The sequence below is a fragment of the Carassius auratus genome, chromosome 6 (assembly GCF_003368295.1).
Source record: "Carassius auratus strain Wakin chromosome 6, ASM336829v1, whole genome shotgun sequence".
NCBI lineage: Eukaryota > Metazoa > Chordata > Actinopteri > Cypriniformes > Cyprinidae > Carassius > Carassius auratus.
In genome coordinates, this window is record NC_039248.1 from 26,197,773 (window position 1) to 26,215,985 (window position 18,213).

Sequence of the window (18,213 nt, forward strand, 5' to 3'; positions counted from 1 at the left end):
GGATAATGTTTAGGCGGCTGGCTGCACTTTGGGTTTTGACTGTGAGTTGGATTTGCTTTCGGCAAAAATCCCATGATTTTAACATGTGCCTTGTGTTTTGTGGCTTGTTATTTGGTGTTTTAAAAGCCACAGGCAGTATTAGGATGACATCAGCACACTGATATATCATGATGTTGTGGTGCAGTGTTGTCATACAGATACAGAACATCCAGATGCTGCTAAGCTGACAGTTCAACCTTCTAAAAGGCAAAAATGAACACAAATATTGAATAAAATATTCTTTATTTATTTAATGTCACTTATTACTATATAGTGTAAATACATTTTATTTCACTTTTACTAATTACTAGTACTTTAACTCATATATTTCTGTAGCAAAAGAAGTATTTTTTTTTTAAATTGGGGTTTTTCATCATATTCATATTTTGTATTGTTTAATTTCAGCTTTATTTTAATCACTGGAAATGATTGCTAATTGTTTTAGCTTAAAAATAGCAACACTGCCTTTATGCTGCATGAGCGGACTTAACTCGACTGGGTAAAGCCACCTTTTTTGGCACATTGCATTCTGGGATTGCAAGAGAAAGTTGCATACAGTGCTGCTTTAGCATTTTGCATCTTAAAAAAACAGCATAATGATGCTGCCTCATTTTTGTACCAGTATTCAGTTTGCCTGCGATGCTTTAAATGCTGTCCAGGTAGGCAGTATATTTAGTTTTTCCACTGTGTATGACCTCAGGGAGAGAGAGGCGTAATGTAATACTATATACTATATATAATACTAATCTATATTCTCTATATGTTCCATTAAACAAGACAGCTGCTTAACCGTTCAGTAAGGTCACATGTATGAGCGTTATTTCCTCAAAGTGAAGCTGGAATTGTCCTGCCCCTCAGGAAATGTCCTTTACAAATGATCACATGATGTTTAATAATGACATTTTGATATTTTAAGGCTTATTAACGACACTCCCTCTCACAACGTCACATTATTCCAGAAAATAATCCACAACTCATATACAAGTACAGAGTTACACCCATCACAACATTCATTTTCCACTAAACGAATGATATTATTTGGAAGCTGAGGGAATTGGTGCTGTTGCTCAGTTGATTATTTTCCTGTTGGTTTTATGTTGTAAAATGAAGCCATTAAAGTCTCTGGACTCTGTTGGTTTTACGGACGCCGGTAAATCTCCTCAATATTGGTTTTAGAGCCCGTCCCTAGTCGTCAGATGACTCATGGAGAGGAAAAGTTGAGTCGTGTTGGATTATAGCATGAGCTGATCTCTCATGAAGGCTTTCAGAAACTTCTAGGGTGATCTGCCATGTCGTGTCATTCCTAGGCTTTAAATGGGCTAGTGTACCTTTTATTTTTCTTGAGTCTTGAGTAACTCTTTAATATTGAACGTTTTCCATAGTAAACTAAATTTGTTCTGCCTGCCATAATGATAGGATGTGAAATACAGTTCGATCTCTGTTTGATCAGAGCAATTACAAACAAAAAGCAATGGGCACCAAGGCTATAGTTATTGGTCTTAGAAACGCTCTCAGAATAACGTCTCTGGATCAGCTGTGCCAGACGGTGCTGGACTGTAACATTGTAGTTCGATCCAAAAGAGCAAGTCCCTCGAGCTCGAACATCAAGTCCACTATTTATATGATTACTGCAGTGGATTTACGCTTGTTAATGCCCACCAGACTGTAATGCATTTGCCAGTTGTGTCACTGGGAGGTTTTCACTGCAGTTCACATGTCGCATACGAAGCTCCTCTGTTATTTTCATCCTTTAAAATATGTTTTTTATCTTACGGGTTTGTAAAGCTACGAGTCTTGATCTTGTGGTCTCGCTCTAGTGTCTTGAGTTTTCATCATTTAAAGACCACAGTCTATGTCTAGTGTACTGAAGGTGATTATTACTTCAACCACTAGTTGGCGCAGTATCTTTACCTTTATTCTTTATGTTGCTATTGAATCTCTCAGTTGAGTTCTTTACAGTGAGCATTCTGGCTCTTGATCTCGATCTGGACCACAATTTTACTTCTCAAGGTTTTGATATGAGATTAATTTTATTAGTATGTGAGCTGTAGGTTTATTTGGCTTATTCGCTCACGAGAGGAGAAACCTTAAGAACATGAGCTTTAATGAAGTCATCAGGGTGGAGTGGATTTGTTTATAATCAATAATTGTGTCTCTGATTGTCTGCAGACAGTAGCTCAGATTATACTGTAAAGTCTCCAGAACATTTAGGCCAATAATACTTCTTTAAGTTTTGTTATAAAACTGGCCTATTAAACTACATCTATTTAAAGACTTTCCCTATCATTAACATTCAGCGCAGCTCGTTTTATTGCTGGAATCAGTCTAATATCCTGCTGTAATGTAAAACCTATGAAATGTCTTGTACGGAGATGTTCTGAATAATTAAATGCCTGCTTTGGCCTGCTGCTCATTTCAAGAGAACAGACGAGTTTAAACTGCAAACCAGGGGCCGGATTCACGAAAGATCTTATTATTTTTTAACTTAAGATTTTGTAAGACTTTAGATTTTGTGTTGCTAAACATGCTGTTTTAAGAATATTCTTAAATTTTTTATTATTCTTAAGATGAAACTAAAGAAGAATTCTAAAGGGAAACTAAATAATTTGACATCAATTTTCTTAAAAAATCATTGTAAATAATTTGTTAAATTTAGGACACCCCCAGACTTGTCTTAAAGGGTTTGATGAAAATGAAAATGATGTCATTAATTACTCACCTTCATGTTGTTTCCGAACCTGTAAGACCTTTGTTCATCTTCGGAAAACAAATGAAGATATTTTTGATCAATTCTATGGGAAGGTCAGAGAACTATCAGACAGCAAAGTAATTACCTTGATCAGCGTCCAGAAACACGGCAAGGAGATCGGTAAAATAATCCATGTGACATCAGGGGATCAACCGTTTTGCGTCGCTACAAGAATACTTAAAATACTTAAAAAATTAAGAAAACCAAAAATGATGACTTTATTCAACAGTTAGTTTTTTCAAGTCATCCTGGTGCCATTTTGGATGAAAAAACATTATGCTGGCATTGACTTTTATTATGCATATTTTATGGTCAATTTCATGGTATTTGTCATTATTTGATATAAAAACAGGTCCATTGCAAATTATTTAATTATACACTATATATGCACAGTATATGTATGTATACCAGATAAAAGTCTATATTTATAATTATATGCACATTTTGATCCATTTTAATATATAATATAATATAATAAATATATAATACAACTATATTTTTATGATCTTGAATAGTTTGTTTGTCTATATATATTATATATATATATATATATATATATATATATATATATATATATATATATATACAGTACATACAGTAGGTGCTGCAGAAGGTAGAACTAAAATGAATAAATACAAAATAAAGAAGAGGGTGCATGAAATGCATCAAATTGGTCTATTTTCACATTAGAGGGCAGCTGACTCTGTAGACAGTGGGCAGTGAGAGGGTTTGGTGCAGATGGGACCGTGTGCAGTGGAATGGACCATTAAGATTCCTGTGGGAAACAGCATCAAGTGTTTAAATCGTGTTAGTTGTATGACAGACAAGGGTGTGGGCCGGAGTCAATTGGATTAGGAGTGACTCGCTGTAGGAAATGCCTGTGGATCGTCAGAGCCCGGTCTCACATGTTGGATCCTTTTAGCCCACCAGCACAGAGTATTACAGCGATTAATGATGTCACGCTTTCGTGCTGTTTTCCTGATCTCATAGAAATCCACACTGACAGGGCCGGTTGGTAAATGTTTTTTCCCTTGCATGAGGTTGTTTTCCTTTGATAATTGAATGCACCACCTCTAGAAATTCACATTTCAAAAAGATTAAACTTAATTACTTAATTACAGTTTTCCTGTTTTATCCTGGCTGGTTGTTAGTAATAGTGTCTGTGCTTTAGATGACTTAGATTTAGTTTGATTTCATGAAAACATGTACCAGCTTGTTGAATATTGATCTGAGCCCATATAAAAACAAGTATATATAATAATAATTTGTCGTCTATAAGAATTTTTTATGTGTATTTTTTTGTCCACCAAAAATGCATGTACTTATTTTATTGAAAATATTCACAATTATTTTATTGAAAATCACCGGAATTTATTCTAAATTTCCAGCATCATTCCTCCAGTCTTCAGTGTCACATGATCTTTCCCGAAATTGTTCTAATATGCAGATTTTCAGCTCAATAAACATTTCTAGTTATTATCAGTGTTTTATCATATTTTTTGTGTAAACTGATGATTTTTCAAGACACGTCGTTGAATGGAAAGTTTAAAAAAGTTTGCTCTTTGCTGTCATTTTTTGATTGATTTAATGCATCCTTGCTGAATAAAAGTATCAATTTTAATAAATAAAAACAATCAAATAATAATAATAATTTTGAAAACAATTGCCTAAAATACTATTTATAATAATTTATTTAATAATAAATTTCTATTTTATTTATTTATTTATTTATTCATTGTTACTTTTGTTTATGTATTTGAAGTATTTGATTATTTCTCTTCCTCCCCTGTTTTTCTGTTCTGTTCTCCTCTGTTGGATAAATGTGATCTGAAGCATCTTCTGGCTGGTTTGACCCATGCTCTCTCTCTCTCTCTCTCTTTCTCTCTCTCTCTCTCTCTCTGACAGACTCAATCTGACATAGTGTAGAAGTGGCAAAAAAAAAAAAATATATTGAATCTGGGTCTCGGGTCTAAATTTAACAGACAAAACCAGGTCTGTTATATAAAGCTAAGACCAGTCACATGAGGACAGTGACTGCTGCAGTATGAAGAGCCCAAATCCCCTGTCCACACTGACGAGGACCAAAGCCTTCATGTGTTTCACAACTAGATATTTAGATTTCAGGAATATTAAATCTTGTCATGTTTGTATATGCAAAACTGAGAGGTTTTGCTATGCATTTGCTGTGGTTACTAGAATGTTATGGGTGGTTGCTAGGGTGTTCAGAGTAGTTGTAGGTGGTTGTTAGGGTGTTTCCGGGTGTTCTGAGAGGTTGCTAAGCTTTGCTTGGCGATTGCATTGAGTGGGTTGTTTCATGCCAATACTAACGAAAGGTAGTTTGGTATAATGTAATGCTGCATGCTGTCATGGGACACGTCCTCAAGAGACTGCCTTTGGCATGATGTCATGACAAACATAAACATGAGTCTGGGTTTGAGGAAACACTGTGTCAGTGTGTCTCACGCTGAGGGGAGGGAGAGCAAACGTCTCCAGTCTCTGTTTGTCTTCCTCATTGGCTCGAAACGTGTCCTCACTGACTGTCCTGTATGTCCAGATGTCTTGAGTCTCCACCTTCCCTTGAGATTCTGCAGACAGCAGTAAAGGTTATCACAGGGATTCTGGATTTCAATGCAACTCTCAACAAGAGGTGAGATTTAATGGCTTGTATTCAAATAGTGCATGAGTCTGTGTGCTCTGTGCTTTTATAGTTTGTGTATTGAATATTTTAGGAGAGATCACAGAGTTGATCTCTCTGTCTGTGCATGCATGTGCATGTGTGTGTGTGTGTGTGTGTGTGTGGTAGACACAAATTCAATCAGCAGTTGCTCAGTAGTTGTTTTCTGGGCCACTTATCTAAAATCCTCTTCCTCTGAGTTCAGGACTGCTGTGTCATGATTACTCCGACCGGGCTCTGTGTTTGTATTGATTAATGCTGAGTCTGAGGTAGTGCGGTCATATGCATGTGATGTGATTCACTCAACATGTTTTTCAGGTGCTTTTTTCCCCTTTTTAATTTTATGTGTGTGTGATGCATTAGGTGTATTTGTTGCTTATAAGGGAGAACCGGGCTAGTGACCGATTTATTTCATGTCTTATTTCCCACAGGAGATTATTTTATAACTGTATAAATGTATATAACTTGAAGCATTTGTTAAACATTTCCAACATTGATTTAATATAGCGGGGCATGTTGTCACATTGGGATCCTGCTGTATATTGGCACGGATGTGAAAAAATAAATGTCTTTGTCTGAATTATAAAATATTGTATGAAGTAAAATAAAGTAATATAGCACAACATCTGTATTTAATCTATAGATATTGTTATGAATTTCTTTTAATGTTTAACCTTTATCATCTTTAGCTTGTCAATGTGGGTTTTATTGTGTATGATGAAATATGAAAATATCCTTACAAAAGGATCCTATTTTGGTTTTGTAATTATAAAAATATGAAAAAAATTATCAAGCTAAATATCTCAATGTAAGATATGTATTTCATATAAAGTCTAACAATTATTACAAATATAATTAATGTAAAATGATGCAATTCATGAAAGTATTATAATTCACAACAAAGCATACTTATTTAATAATGTGTATTTAATATAAAGTCATTAAGTATGTGTTAGCTCCAGTATTTAATTTAATGTAATTTAATTAAATGCTTTTATTTTCAGTGGAGATGGTGGAATTATAAAATAATAGATACATTATATTATATAAATTGTACAGTATAGATTATATAATATAATTAATTGTATTGTGTTTTATGCATATATTATATTCATCTGTGGGTGTAGTGAAAAATCGTTTATTATTAAGTTAAGCTACTGCTAAAAAGCAAGCATTTGTATAATAGGAATTTGAGTCTTTATTGACTGAGATAAAGCCCTTCCACATGTGACAACTTGCCCCTTTTGCATGACAACAATTTAAATCAGTTTGAGTTGCTGTCTTTTGCCAGAGAACTTACAGCCAAGATGTACTTATGCACACACACACACACACACACACACACCCCATGTGCTGCCATGCTGGCTTGGTCATACTTCCAAATTTGATACTTGTCAGTGCAGATAATAAGCACTAATAAGATGTGACGTCTCTGTCAGGTCACCAGAGCCCTGCCGGTCCCTGTATCAATATCTCTTTCATCAGTCCTTACAGAACTACTGCTGATCTGGAATCAGTTAATATATGACCATTGTTATAGATTTATGTGGCCAGAAGTGACCGCTACAGTCATGTGAATCTCGGTGGTTCTTATGGCACAGGATAAATCAAAACAATTAATTTGAGCAGAAGTGGACAACAGTGAGACTCTACAGGCACAATAGAGGTCCTATTATTGGGAAGAAGGGGATGGTTTTGGTGCCAGTCACTGGAAAAGCTTGAGAGATGGCAGACAGGGCTGGCAGTGCATGCTGGGAGTGCCAAGTGGTGCCAGTCTGTCAGCAGACCTTTGATCAAACCCCTCCAGAGAAGAGCAGCCGGTCCGGCCAAAACGACTGCTATGTGTCACTGAGGCCTAATTATTATCAGCTATACAAATGACCTTACTATCTATCTATCTATCTATCTATCTATCTATCTATCTATCTATCTATCTATCTATCTATCTATCTATCTATCTATCTATCTATCTATCTATCTATCTATCTATCTATCTATCTATCCACCCACCCACCCACCCATCCATCCATCCATCCATCCAGTAAAATATATAAAAACAAAATCATTGACAATTCTATTTATTATATAAATATTGTATGTTTATTCTTCGTATTTTCCAACAGCCGCTGGTGTAATTTTTTTTTTTACATTAATAATGACGTATGAAAATGTGATTACAAAAAAGCATTTAAAATATGATTTTTGTTTTCATATTAATGAACGATTAAAATGTCCTAATTTAAGATAATATATTTAACTATGTGTCATATATATTTCCCCCACCTCCACTTATTATTTTGTTTTTATTTTTATTTATTATTATTTTGATTTGATTTGATTTTGTACTTTACATTTTATTAGTTTTGTGTTTATTAAATTCGGGGACACTGTGTGTGTTTATTTTATTGATTTGTTTTACTCTGTCTTCTGGTGTATTTTTATAATTTTTATTTATATTATGCCTTTATATATTTTATATTTATATTAGATTATTTAAATTTACACAACAACTATTGATTTTTTTAATTATTTAAATTATATTATTTATTTATGTGCCTTTCTCTTGTACTGTAAAAATAATATATTATAAAATTGTATTTATTTTATTAATTATTTAAACAAATATTATTTACACAAACTCGACTGATGGTTTTATATTTAATTTTCTGGGATACATTTTTTATTGCTTTTGCTCAGGTTTTATATTTTAATTAATTTATTTTATATTTAATATTTATACATGCACGACCTCCACTGATTATTTTATTTTATTATGAAGTAGCATTTACAGTATTTTACTCTCTTCACTTGTACTGTATGAGAGTAAACCATTCTTAAAATGCAAATAATTCTGTCAGCTTGCTTTCTTATGTTTATTCAAAAACAAATAATTTATCGAGCTGTGAAATCTGATCTTGTTCTCTTGACGTCTTCTCCCAGAGCTTGATCTCGTGATCTTCTTGGACCATGAGCGGTGTTGTGAACCTGAAGACGGTGTCTCAGAGCAGTTCTGGTATTCCTCTGCCCCGGAGCCTCTCCAAACAGGACACCAGAGTCTTGAGGGGCGCTATACTGGGTCCAGTCGCCCAAAACCAGCTGTCTGGACGAACATCCACGTTATCTTCCTCAGCCTCATCCATATCATCTCTATCGATCTCAAAGGAGTTACTTAGAGGGTCTTCACAGGGAACACATGGGACGTCCGGTGGCACAAATAGGCCCTCTTTTGCTCCCCGTTCGGCCCACAGCAGCCCACATGTGCCCAGACGAGAGATGACCCCATTCACAAACAGCCTCCGGAGGAGCTCGTTGTCTCAGGATGGATCCAGAGACCTAGAGAGACACTCCAACAAGAACTGGAGATCTGGCCATCATCACTTCAGGAGTCTAGACAATGAGGTTGTTGAATCTTCTCGAGAGCAACAGACGCGTCAAGCCCTTCACAAGCCTACCAATGGGAATGTCATTTGGGAAACGTCAAATGCTGTTCAGAGGGACTTTCAGAAGCAGCGGATGAAAATGCTGGCTCATGGTTACGGCAATAGAGGAACGATTGCGTCTAAATCCCAGGTGAACGTCACAAACGAGGGTCCTGCAGGAAGGGAGTCTCCACGCATGGCAGCGGTGGCACCTTTCAGATACGGGTGAGAATATTTATTTTTATTGCTATTGGTTTGTATTGGACATATTTTGCCTGTATACTTAATAGCACATGCTCAATTTCTCAGTATTTATTTATTTTTATTTTTTTGCATGCATTTAAATGACTTTGGCTGTCATCTAATGCATGCTTTATATAGACTTATAATGATAAATATTTACTGGCTTACTGTGTTGGCCCAAATTGTAATATTGGTGCATCAATTTAAAACTTCTTTTTTATTTAATTTTTAACGTTTTAAAATTCAATATGTAAATACATTTTTAAAAATACTGACAATTTAGTAACACTAGGTGCATTTATATGGACACTTTTGGCTTTTGAATTCATTATGATTGATGAATCCGATCATAGTGTTTAAATGAAGGCTAAATAAAGTGATGGGGTTGATATGCGGGTTTTATATGTCTCAAGCTTCTGATCAGATATACTCTTTTTGACATGAGCACACTTCTGTTGTTGCATGCTGTTTTAAAAAGCACATGTGATATTTATCTACTTCGGGTTCTAATTCACCTCTTAGAAAGTCAAACAAATTTTCATTTAAATACCAATAATATTGCTACAATATATATAGAATTAATGGAGCTGCATTTTTTTTATAGCTCTGTATGATCAGCTATTGTTTCATTTGTGGCTACTATTTTTAGATAAATGTATTTGCTGAAATATAAAGTCTCATCCATGAAAATTCCCTTTAAGAATGAATAAGCTTCAAACTTGTGATTTCTTTGGTGTTGTTCTGTCTGTGCCTCAGGCTGCAGGTTGGAGAGGACACTGAAGTCTCTCTGGAGGATCTGAGCGATTGTTCCTCAGACTCTGTGGAAGTGTGCTGTGAGGATTTAGGTGAGTCTCTTCTACAAAAAAAAAAAAAAAAACTCCAATATTCATGGCTGCAGGATTTTTTTGTTGTTGTTGTTGTTGTTTTGGAATGGCCATTCTCTTACAGGACGGTAGATGGTAGTGAAAATAGGTCTGAGGCTGTGGTTGTCTGATATCATCGCAGTACTTTTGTGTGGGATGCTATGATTCAGATCGATCAAACTATGAGCAGATGCTGGTGTGGTGAAATATGATTGTATCCATGTGAGGAGATGTCTTTGATGATGTAAGCTTCCAAAGTCTGAAGCTCTTTTCAGATTCTTGATGGACTCAGTCAGACCTCATGTAGACCATGAAATATTAGTGAAAAACTGTCAGCTCATGTTGGCCAGACATGCTAAGGAAACCGAGACCGATCTATGATTTGGGATCGTATTTAGTACTAATTAGTGTTTTTTGTGGAAAACAGTTTTGAGAGATGTGTTTAAGATATTAAATGCCTTGATAATGTGTGGAAAGATTTGCAATTTATAAAAGTAGCTGTTGCAGTAGACAGCTGTGTTTGCATATTTAACAGTGATTTTGTTGCTTTTAGACATATTATATACTGTACAATGTTTTTATTTTATTTAATTTTTTGCATTAAAGAAATTACGTCAAAACCTAATTCTAAATGTTTGCATTCTAAAAAATTTTTAATCAGGATTAATTCCTCTTCCAGTCATTTGAATTATTGTAATCTCAATGAATTAAAGTACATATGCATATAAAAAACATACATATATATTAAATATGTGACCCTGGAGCACAAAACCAGTCTTTTTTTTAAGCATTGTATGGGTCAAAATTATCTTTTTTTTTTCATGCCAAAAATCATTAGGATATTAAGTAAAGATCATGTTGCATGAAGATATTTTGTAAACTTCCTACTGCCAATATATTAAAACTTAATTTTAATTAGTAACATGCATTGCTAAGAACTTAATCTGGACAACTTCAAAGTTGATTTTCTCAATATTTAGATTTTTTGCACCTTCAGATTCCAGATTTTCAGATAGTTGTATCTTGGTCAGATATTGTCTGATCCTAATAAACCGTACATCAATGGAAAGATGATTTATTCAGCTTTCAGGTGAGATGGGAGTAAATGTACAAAGGATAATTAAACAATGTGTGTGTATATATATATATATATATATATATATATATATATATATATATATATATATATATATATATATATATATATATATATATATATATATACATTGTGTAGAAGAATGTAAAGCAAATCGTCTTATTACAGAAATTCTCAGATATGGGAATAATGTGCAACACCGTGAGTTTACAGACTATGTTCACATGTTTCACATTAATATACCACATGTGTGCATTGGAGACAAAACCTTTTGTGACCTTTAAAGCGTAAGATTTATATTGTGTCACTCAGTAATTCTTGGGAGGGGTGTGAATTTAATGCAGGAATGAGGCATGTGAGCAAACAAACAAACAGACAAGCACAGCCATATGTTGCAGTCAAACCCTGAATGAAGCCCGGGTCTGAGTAATATATCAGTGTGGTGTAATGGCTACAGATGCCAGCAACACAAGGGATGTTCTCATGTCTGCAAACATCTGCGCTGCTGGCCAACCACAGCCTCCGGATGGGATCCAGATGTTTGGAGAACCTTAGGCTTTCTCAGGAGAGAGGGCTGTGGACACATCAGGATACGCTGAGGTCTCTCACCTAATGTTGGAGCATAGTGATATGATTTTTTAAATACCTTTTTTTTTTTTGACAGATGTGAAGTTGATTTAAGACTTTTGACATGTCTTTATAATTGGTCAGGTAATATCTCAGTTATTTCTAATAAACATAGTTTTCAGATTTTTTTAAAATAGATTTTAATATCTTAGTTGTTGTTTTTAGAGATAATTAAGATTAATTGGATAGCCTACTTTTACTTTTAATTAATAATAATATTAATTTATGACATCTAAATTATTTCTAAACATCGAGTTTCAATATTTTTTTTTATTGATATCTTTTTAATGCTTGAAGATATTTAAAATCTTTATACTTTATAGTATATATCTTAGTTGTCAAGGCCTAAATCAGGTATTTTTAGTCTCTCTTTTCACTGTATTTTTAATTTCTCAGTCATTATTATTCAACATAATTGAGATTAAATATATACTTTAAATATATACTATACTTTTAAATGTAGCTCTCTCTCTCTTTTGTATTCTCTTAATATTTTAATATCAGTTGTTTCTTTTAAAAATACATTTTTAGGTTTTATTATAGCTCTTTTCTGCACGTTAACACATTCTTTTTAATATATCTTTTTTAATAGATATTGTAAATCAGCATGTCAACATTGACATGAATTGTATTGTATTGTAAATTGTATTTTTCTTAGAATTGAGATTAAATTAATCCACAGATCTTCCTATAGTAGTATTATTATCTTTAATATTGGTAATATCTCTATTGTCTGTTAGATGTTATAGAGATTACAGAGACTTTTCAGGTCTCTTTCAGGTAAATATAATTTTTAAATATATTCTTTTTAGATGTTTTTAATAAAAACATTTATGATTTTTAATAAATTTCCTTACACATAATTGAGAATAAATATATATATATTATATATCCTATTTTTCATTTATGAGTTCCTTAATATCTCAATTGAGAACAAATGGAGACTTCCAATCTGCTTAGATTTGTCAAAAGTTAGCAAATTAACCCTCAGAAACCTCAGTACAAATGCAAACGTTTGATCTAGATCTAGTTGACCTGCATTTTACTGATCTGAACTAAAATAAAGGACTATTTAATCTTTTGGGGACAACAGTTTGGTCCACAGGAAGTATGTTCTTCTTTTAATGATGTCAATGGAAAAATCCCCCATAGAATGACACGGCCACTCGTGATGAGTTCAAGCAGAAACACCTCATTCTTCTCAGCCCAGTAACATCAGAATTACCTCACATGCCCCGGGACTAGCATGTGTTTGGTCAAGTGTCGGACCCCCTTCAGGAGCGCTGAGCTTTTGATTGAGTCATTGTACCGAACTGGTCAGTCGCATCAGGCCGGTTATGTGCCTGCCAGGCTCCTGTCAGACTAACAAGGCTCGTTTGTGAAGTGATAAAGACAAACAGAAAGTGGATTTGTGGCGTGCTGTTACCTTATTTACAGAGGAGAGACTCAGCCGTCTTAATGGATGTAGTGATGTAGGTAGCAGCGTTGCTATGGTGACGCTTCTCCAGCAAAGCATTGCAGAGAACTCCATGGAGAGATGTGTGTGGAATATCATGAGCGATGATGCTAGGGACCATCTAAAAACAACACTGGGGTTTTATGAAGTGAAGATGGATGGGTTGGAGATGTGACGGAAACTATCTGGACTTGATTGATTTATTATTGATTTATAGAAATAATTAATTCCCATACTGCGAAACAGTCCTATTCTTAATTTATTGGCTTGCTTGTTATACGCACATTTGAAAGAAATTTAATTTACTTTTTTAAATCTGTAATCATAACATATGCGCTGTGACTGTTTTGTCTTGATTCATTGGCTCATTTAAGCATACACTTTGAGGATAAACACCACTAAATGTATTTAATTGAGCATTTCTGACTCTCTAGGTTTGCAGATTTAAGAAAAATCTTGACCTTGAGATTTTTTATTTTGAGGGGTTGGACAGGTAAAGTTTGCTGACAAATATATCTGGATCATTTGCAGATCCTATTATGCTGAAAATGTTTATTTTATTTTATTTTATTGTTTTAATTAATTGTTATTTTTTTGCATCATGAAAATTAAGTGTGATTTATATTTCTTATTCTTTTGCCAGATTAATCTTATATATATATATATATATATATATATATATATATATATATATATATATATATATATATATGTATGTATGTATGTATGATATATATATATATGTATGTATGTATATATATATATATATGTGTGTGTGTGTGTGTGTGTGTGTGTACAGTATATGTATATGTACAGTATATGTATATGTACAGTATATGTATATGTATATAAATTGCATTTTTATATTGCATTTTTGTATTATAGTACTAAAACAATGTACACTGCATTTGCATTAACATATTGCAAATAGATAGATGGATATGTTTTTTGTGTTAGATTATTTGCAGAACTATAAAGCTAGTGTATACATTATTATATTATACCACTAAAGGCAAGATAGATAGATAGATAGACCCTGGAAGGGGGAGGGGCCAAACAATGGGGATGGAGGAATAGTGTGTGTGTGAAAATACACACTACGATGTACTGGATTCATTTTATATTCTAGTGTTGCAATTTGTCATCTCCCCCTATCAGCTCACACTTTCTACTGAGGCAGAGAGACACACCAGAAAATGCAACAGAGAGAGAGAGAGAGAGAGAGAGAGAGAGAGAGAGAGAGAAACGGGGGAGGGACTGTTGTTTCATGCAGCACTGCTGTCATTTGGCTTCTGCACGGCTCAGCGTTAAGGCGGCCTGCTGAAGGGAGGAGAGAAAACGAGGGAGTGAGAGAAAGAGGAGAGAGAAAAGGAGAACCAGGGCGGCAGCTGCTGCAGCCTTACAGGAAGGAACGGGAAAAATAAAGGGTGCACGGAATTAGCATTTTCTTCCTGTGCAAGAGAGAAAGAGCCGCACATTCGTCCTGTCCTCCATGCTCTCACTCTTCTCTCATCCAGCCCTAAATGCTCTCCGGTAGAAGAAGACACTTGGGGGTTGAATAAAAGGCAGGCAGAGCAAGGGCACGTCAAGGGAAGGTACAGCCATGGCTGCCAAGAGGGGCAAGTCCGGCGTGCCACAAAGTGTGGCACGGAGCGAGCTGAAGATGTACCGTGTGGGCAGCACGGAGGGGCGCATCCCGGTGCCATCCAACCTTCGCAAACAGAGGTCCCTGACCAACCTGGCCGTGCTGACAGATGCAGAGAAGAAGATGCAACTCTATGAGCCCAAATGGTGCGACGACATGAGCAAAGCTGCCTCTGGACACCTGAAGATAGGCAAGCCCAAACCTGTGGGCGGCGGAGGGGCGGGGGTTCCCAACTCTCTCGAAACCTGTCCAAATCTGACCACTCCCTCTTCCAGGGCAAGCCCAAGACGTTCACTCCTCTCGCTGCACCTGGCGCCTTGGGAAAAGGCCAAAGTCGGATCCCTCGAGGCCCTTACGCGGAAGTAAAACCCTTGAGCAAGACGTCCGATGACTGCAAGTCCGACGATGATATCCTGTCCAGCAAAGCCAAAGCCAGCGGGAAGAAACCTGCAGCTGGGGGCTCTGGAGACCCGGAGGCAAAAGGTCAAGGTGAGGAAGGTGCCGATAAACCCTTCCTCAAGGTGGACCCGGAGCTGGTGGTCACCGTACTTGGTGACCTGGAGCAGTTGCTCTTCAGTCAGATTCTCGGTGAGTACGGATTTTCCGCTTTCATGCCCACTTACTACCAGCTGCAGTTGGTTGCTGAATCCCACGGATTGACTGGAAAATATCCCACCGAGCGCATGGTGTCATTATAAAGGTGGTCTCGGACAGTTGGACAGTGTAAGGCTTTGTTCTGGGTAGCATGTGCGTTGTGCATCCGCCGTCTCTCGCTACTGATGGGCTAGAAATCGTGTTCATAGATTATTCCAGTTGGCGTGTGTCCAATGATTGAATGGCACACTGATCTGCTTTTCGACGCCAGCCTGGTGCGGTGTGCTGGTGTTGCTCATCTGTGATGAGGTAATGGCTGCTACGGGTGGTACGAGAAAAGGAAGAGGCCGTGGAATACATAAAGGGAGAGTAATGAATTCAGTTTGTAGTTTGTCATCAGCCTCCTTTGACTGCGGCTTGATTTGTAGACACTGATAAATGTTGTTTTTGAGCACATTAACAAAAGCATGCATGGATGAAATGCACCTAGGCTTTCAAGGGATAATTAGCAGTTTTATGCATACTGTGGAATTTGATTCTATATTTTATATATAATCGGATCTGGATACTGTTTGTTGTGTCCATGGCATTAATCAGGAAGTATGTTTGTTGCATTTAAAACAAATATCTCATTTTGTTTGTGCTGTCTTTTTAAACACAGCATGCCCTGCATTCAAATGAATGACCTCTATTTCAACCATGTCCAGACCTCATATGTTTAAACAACCAATTTGGGCCTGAATACTTGCAGTTGTTTGTGTGGAAACCTAGATTCTTATTCTCCATGCATGGCAATGCACAGTATAATTCGGTGGATGAGAGTAAACGAATGACCTGGAATAAACTCCTTATCAAAATTCTCTCTGTAGCTCTTGCTTAAGTATCCATACAGGATTCCGATCGGAATTATAATTTGAAAAACAATCCTGCAGGGAATCCTAAAGGGAATAAAAAGCAAGAACTTGAGCTAGAAATGTTGGAATATTTCTAGCAGCATTGCATTTCCATTAGGATGCTTTTGGAATTCCAAATTGTAATTAATTACACTTTTTTTAAATGTATTTAATTTTGGTTAGGTGGTTTAATTTATAATTTGGTTCTGAACTATAGCAGAAAATCCAATAGGAATCTTGCATGCATTCTTTTGGGATTTTTTGCATGCTTTTATATAGACAGAGTATAATTACGACCAACACCAGAGTGGTTGCGGAGCTTTTCTCCTCTAAATTTAGAAGAAAAACAAAGTGCTACAGGGAAACTTTTTCATGCAGGACCTTTTAATCACAAGGTCTGTGTTAAGAATAATCTGTTGAATCTCTATATCAAAGCACTTTATTTTAATATATATAATCATAATTACACAGAGTTCATGCTCATTTGTTCTGCATAATAAACCGCTGCATAATAAACTTCCTTATGAGTTGTTCTTTTGGACCACATAACATCTGCACATCACTTTTGGTCACAAGACTGAATTAGCACTCAGAATGGAGCATTGCTTTCCTCCGTGCATTCATAGTTACTATTGTACTGCACAGCTGGACGTGGGTCTAAACCTCTAGGGGGTTAAAAATGCTTCAGATATGTATGAGAGACAATAGTTTGAGTTGAGGGACAGTTAAATGTTAGGAAATAAAGGGCTAGGGCCAAATTTGGCCTCTTTGTGCCAGTCCGGAAATAAACCTGAATATGTATAGTAAGTTATGAAGTTATGAGCTTTTATGAGGCCACTCTAATCATATTGGTTTCCTTGACTGTGCTGTGGGTTTTTAAGTGGCTAATATCCATATCAATATTTAGAGGGAAGGGTGACTGAAAACTGATGATTTACTGTACTATTGTAAATATGCTTTTTATTTGTTCCTTCTTTTACATAGTTAATTTCTAATAATATATTTTGGGTATGGTTCACCCTCAGGTTGTTCTAAACCTGGTATTTTGAAGAATTTTTTGGGTGACCTATCTCTTTAATAAGATAACCTAAGAAACTGCACTGCATAAGATACTAATTTTGGAGTATATCTGTAATTTTGTTTTACAGCGCTGACTTGTTTTTCAGTATGAACAGATTTAAAACAAGTGGAAATACACATTTTTTATATACATATATTTGTCTTAATATCTTATGCAGAATTGATTCAAGTAAGCCAGTCTTATTTTAAATTTTTTTTTTTGTAGATGCTTTATCTGGAAAAGGAAAAATTCTGTATAATTTTTTACAGCGCATAAACATTTACTACCTATTCACTCAAAAATACTTGGAAAAAATATATGTATTATATATTGACAAAACTGCTAGTAGAATTTATCTTATTAATGTTTATGTATGTTTAATACATAATATAAAAATGTATGTATTAAACTACACTAGGCGCACAAAATCTAGGCACACCATGTTTATTTCTGCATAGGTAGCAATGCGTAATATGAAGGTGTTTATAATATATGCGTAATGCATGTAAATGAATCAATTTATCAGTTTAAAATGTGTTTTGTGCTTGCTCTTTATTTGACCATTATGGTAGAAAAGAACATTTTTAGGAGGTCAGGACACAACACAGGTGAAGCTGGCTGATTTGCAACAGTTATATGCATACTTTACAATGAAAATGAATGAAATGCTGTAATCTGATTTACTAATTAATTCCACCATGCAAGTCTAGTGATGTAATTAGCTAGAGCATGTGTAAATTCTCTCGTGGGAATGAAGTTGATTGACATGAGTTATCTGCTGTCCAGTAATGCTTGTAAACCACCTCTCTCTCACTGTCTGTAAAGCAGTCCAGTCGTTAATAAATGTCAGGCCAG

General features: G+C 35.4%; 1 protein-coding gene across 1 annotated transcript in view; it reads left to right on the top strand.

Moving 5' to 3' along the window:
- The first annotated feature begins 14,262 nt into the window (after positions 1-14,262).
- nav1b (neuron navigator 1b) overlaps positions 14,263-18,213 on the top strand; it is a 66,161-nt gene continuing 62,210 nt past the window's right edge. The window contains 2 exon segments of the mRNA XM_026266104.1: positions 14,263-15,040; positions 15,043-15,399. Of these exon segments, the coding sequence (XP_026121889.1) occupies positions 14,770-15,040; positions 15,043-15,399 (628 nt within the window). The 5' untranslated portion in view covers positions 14,263-14,769.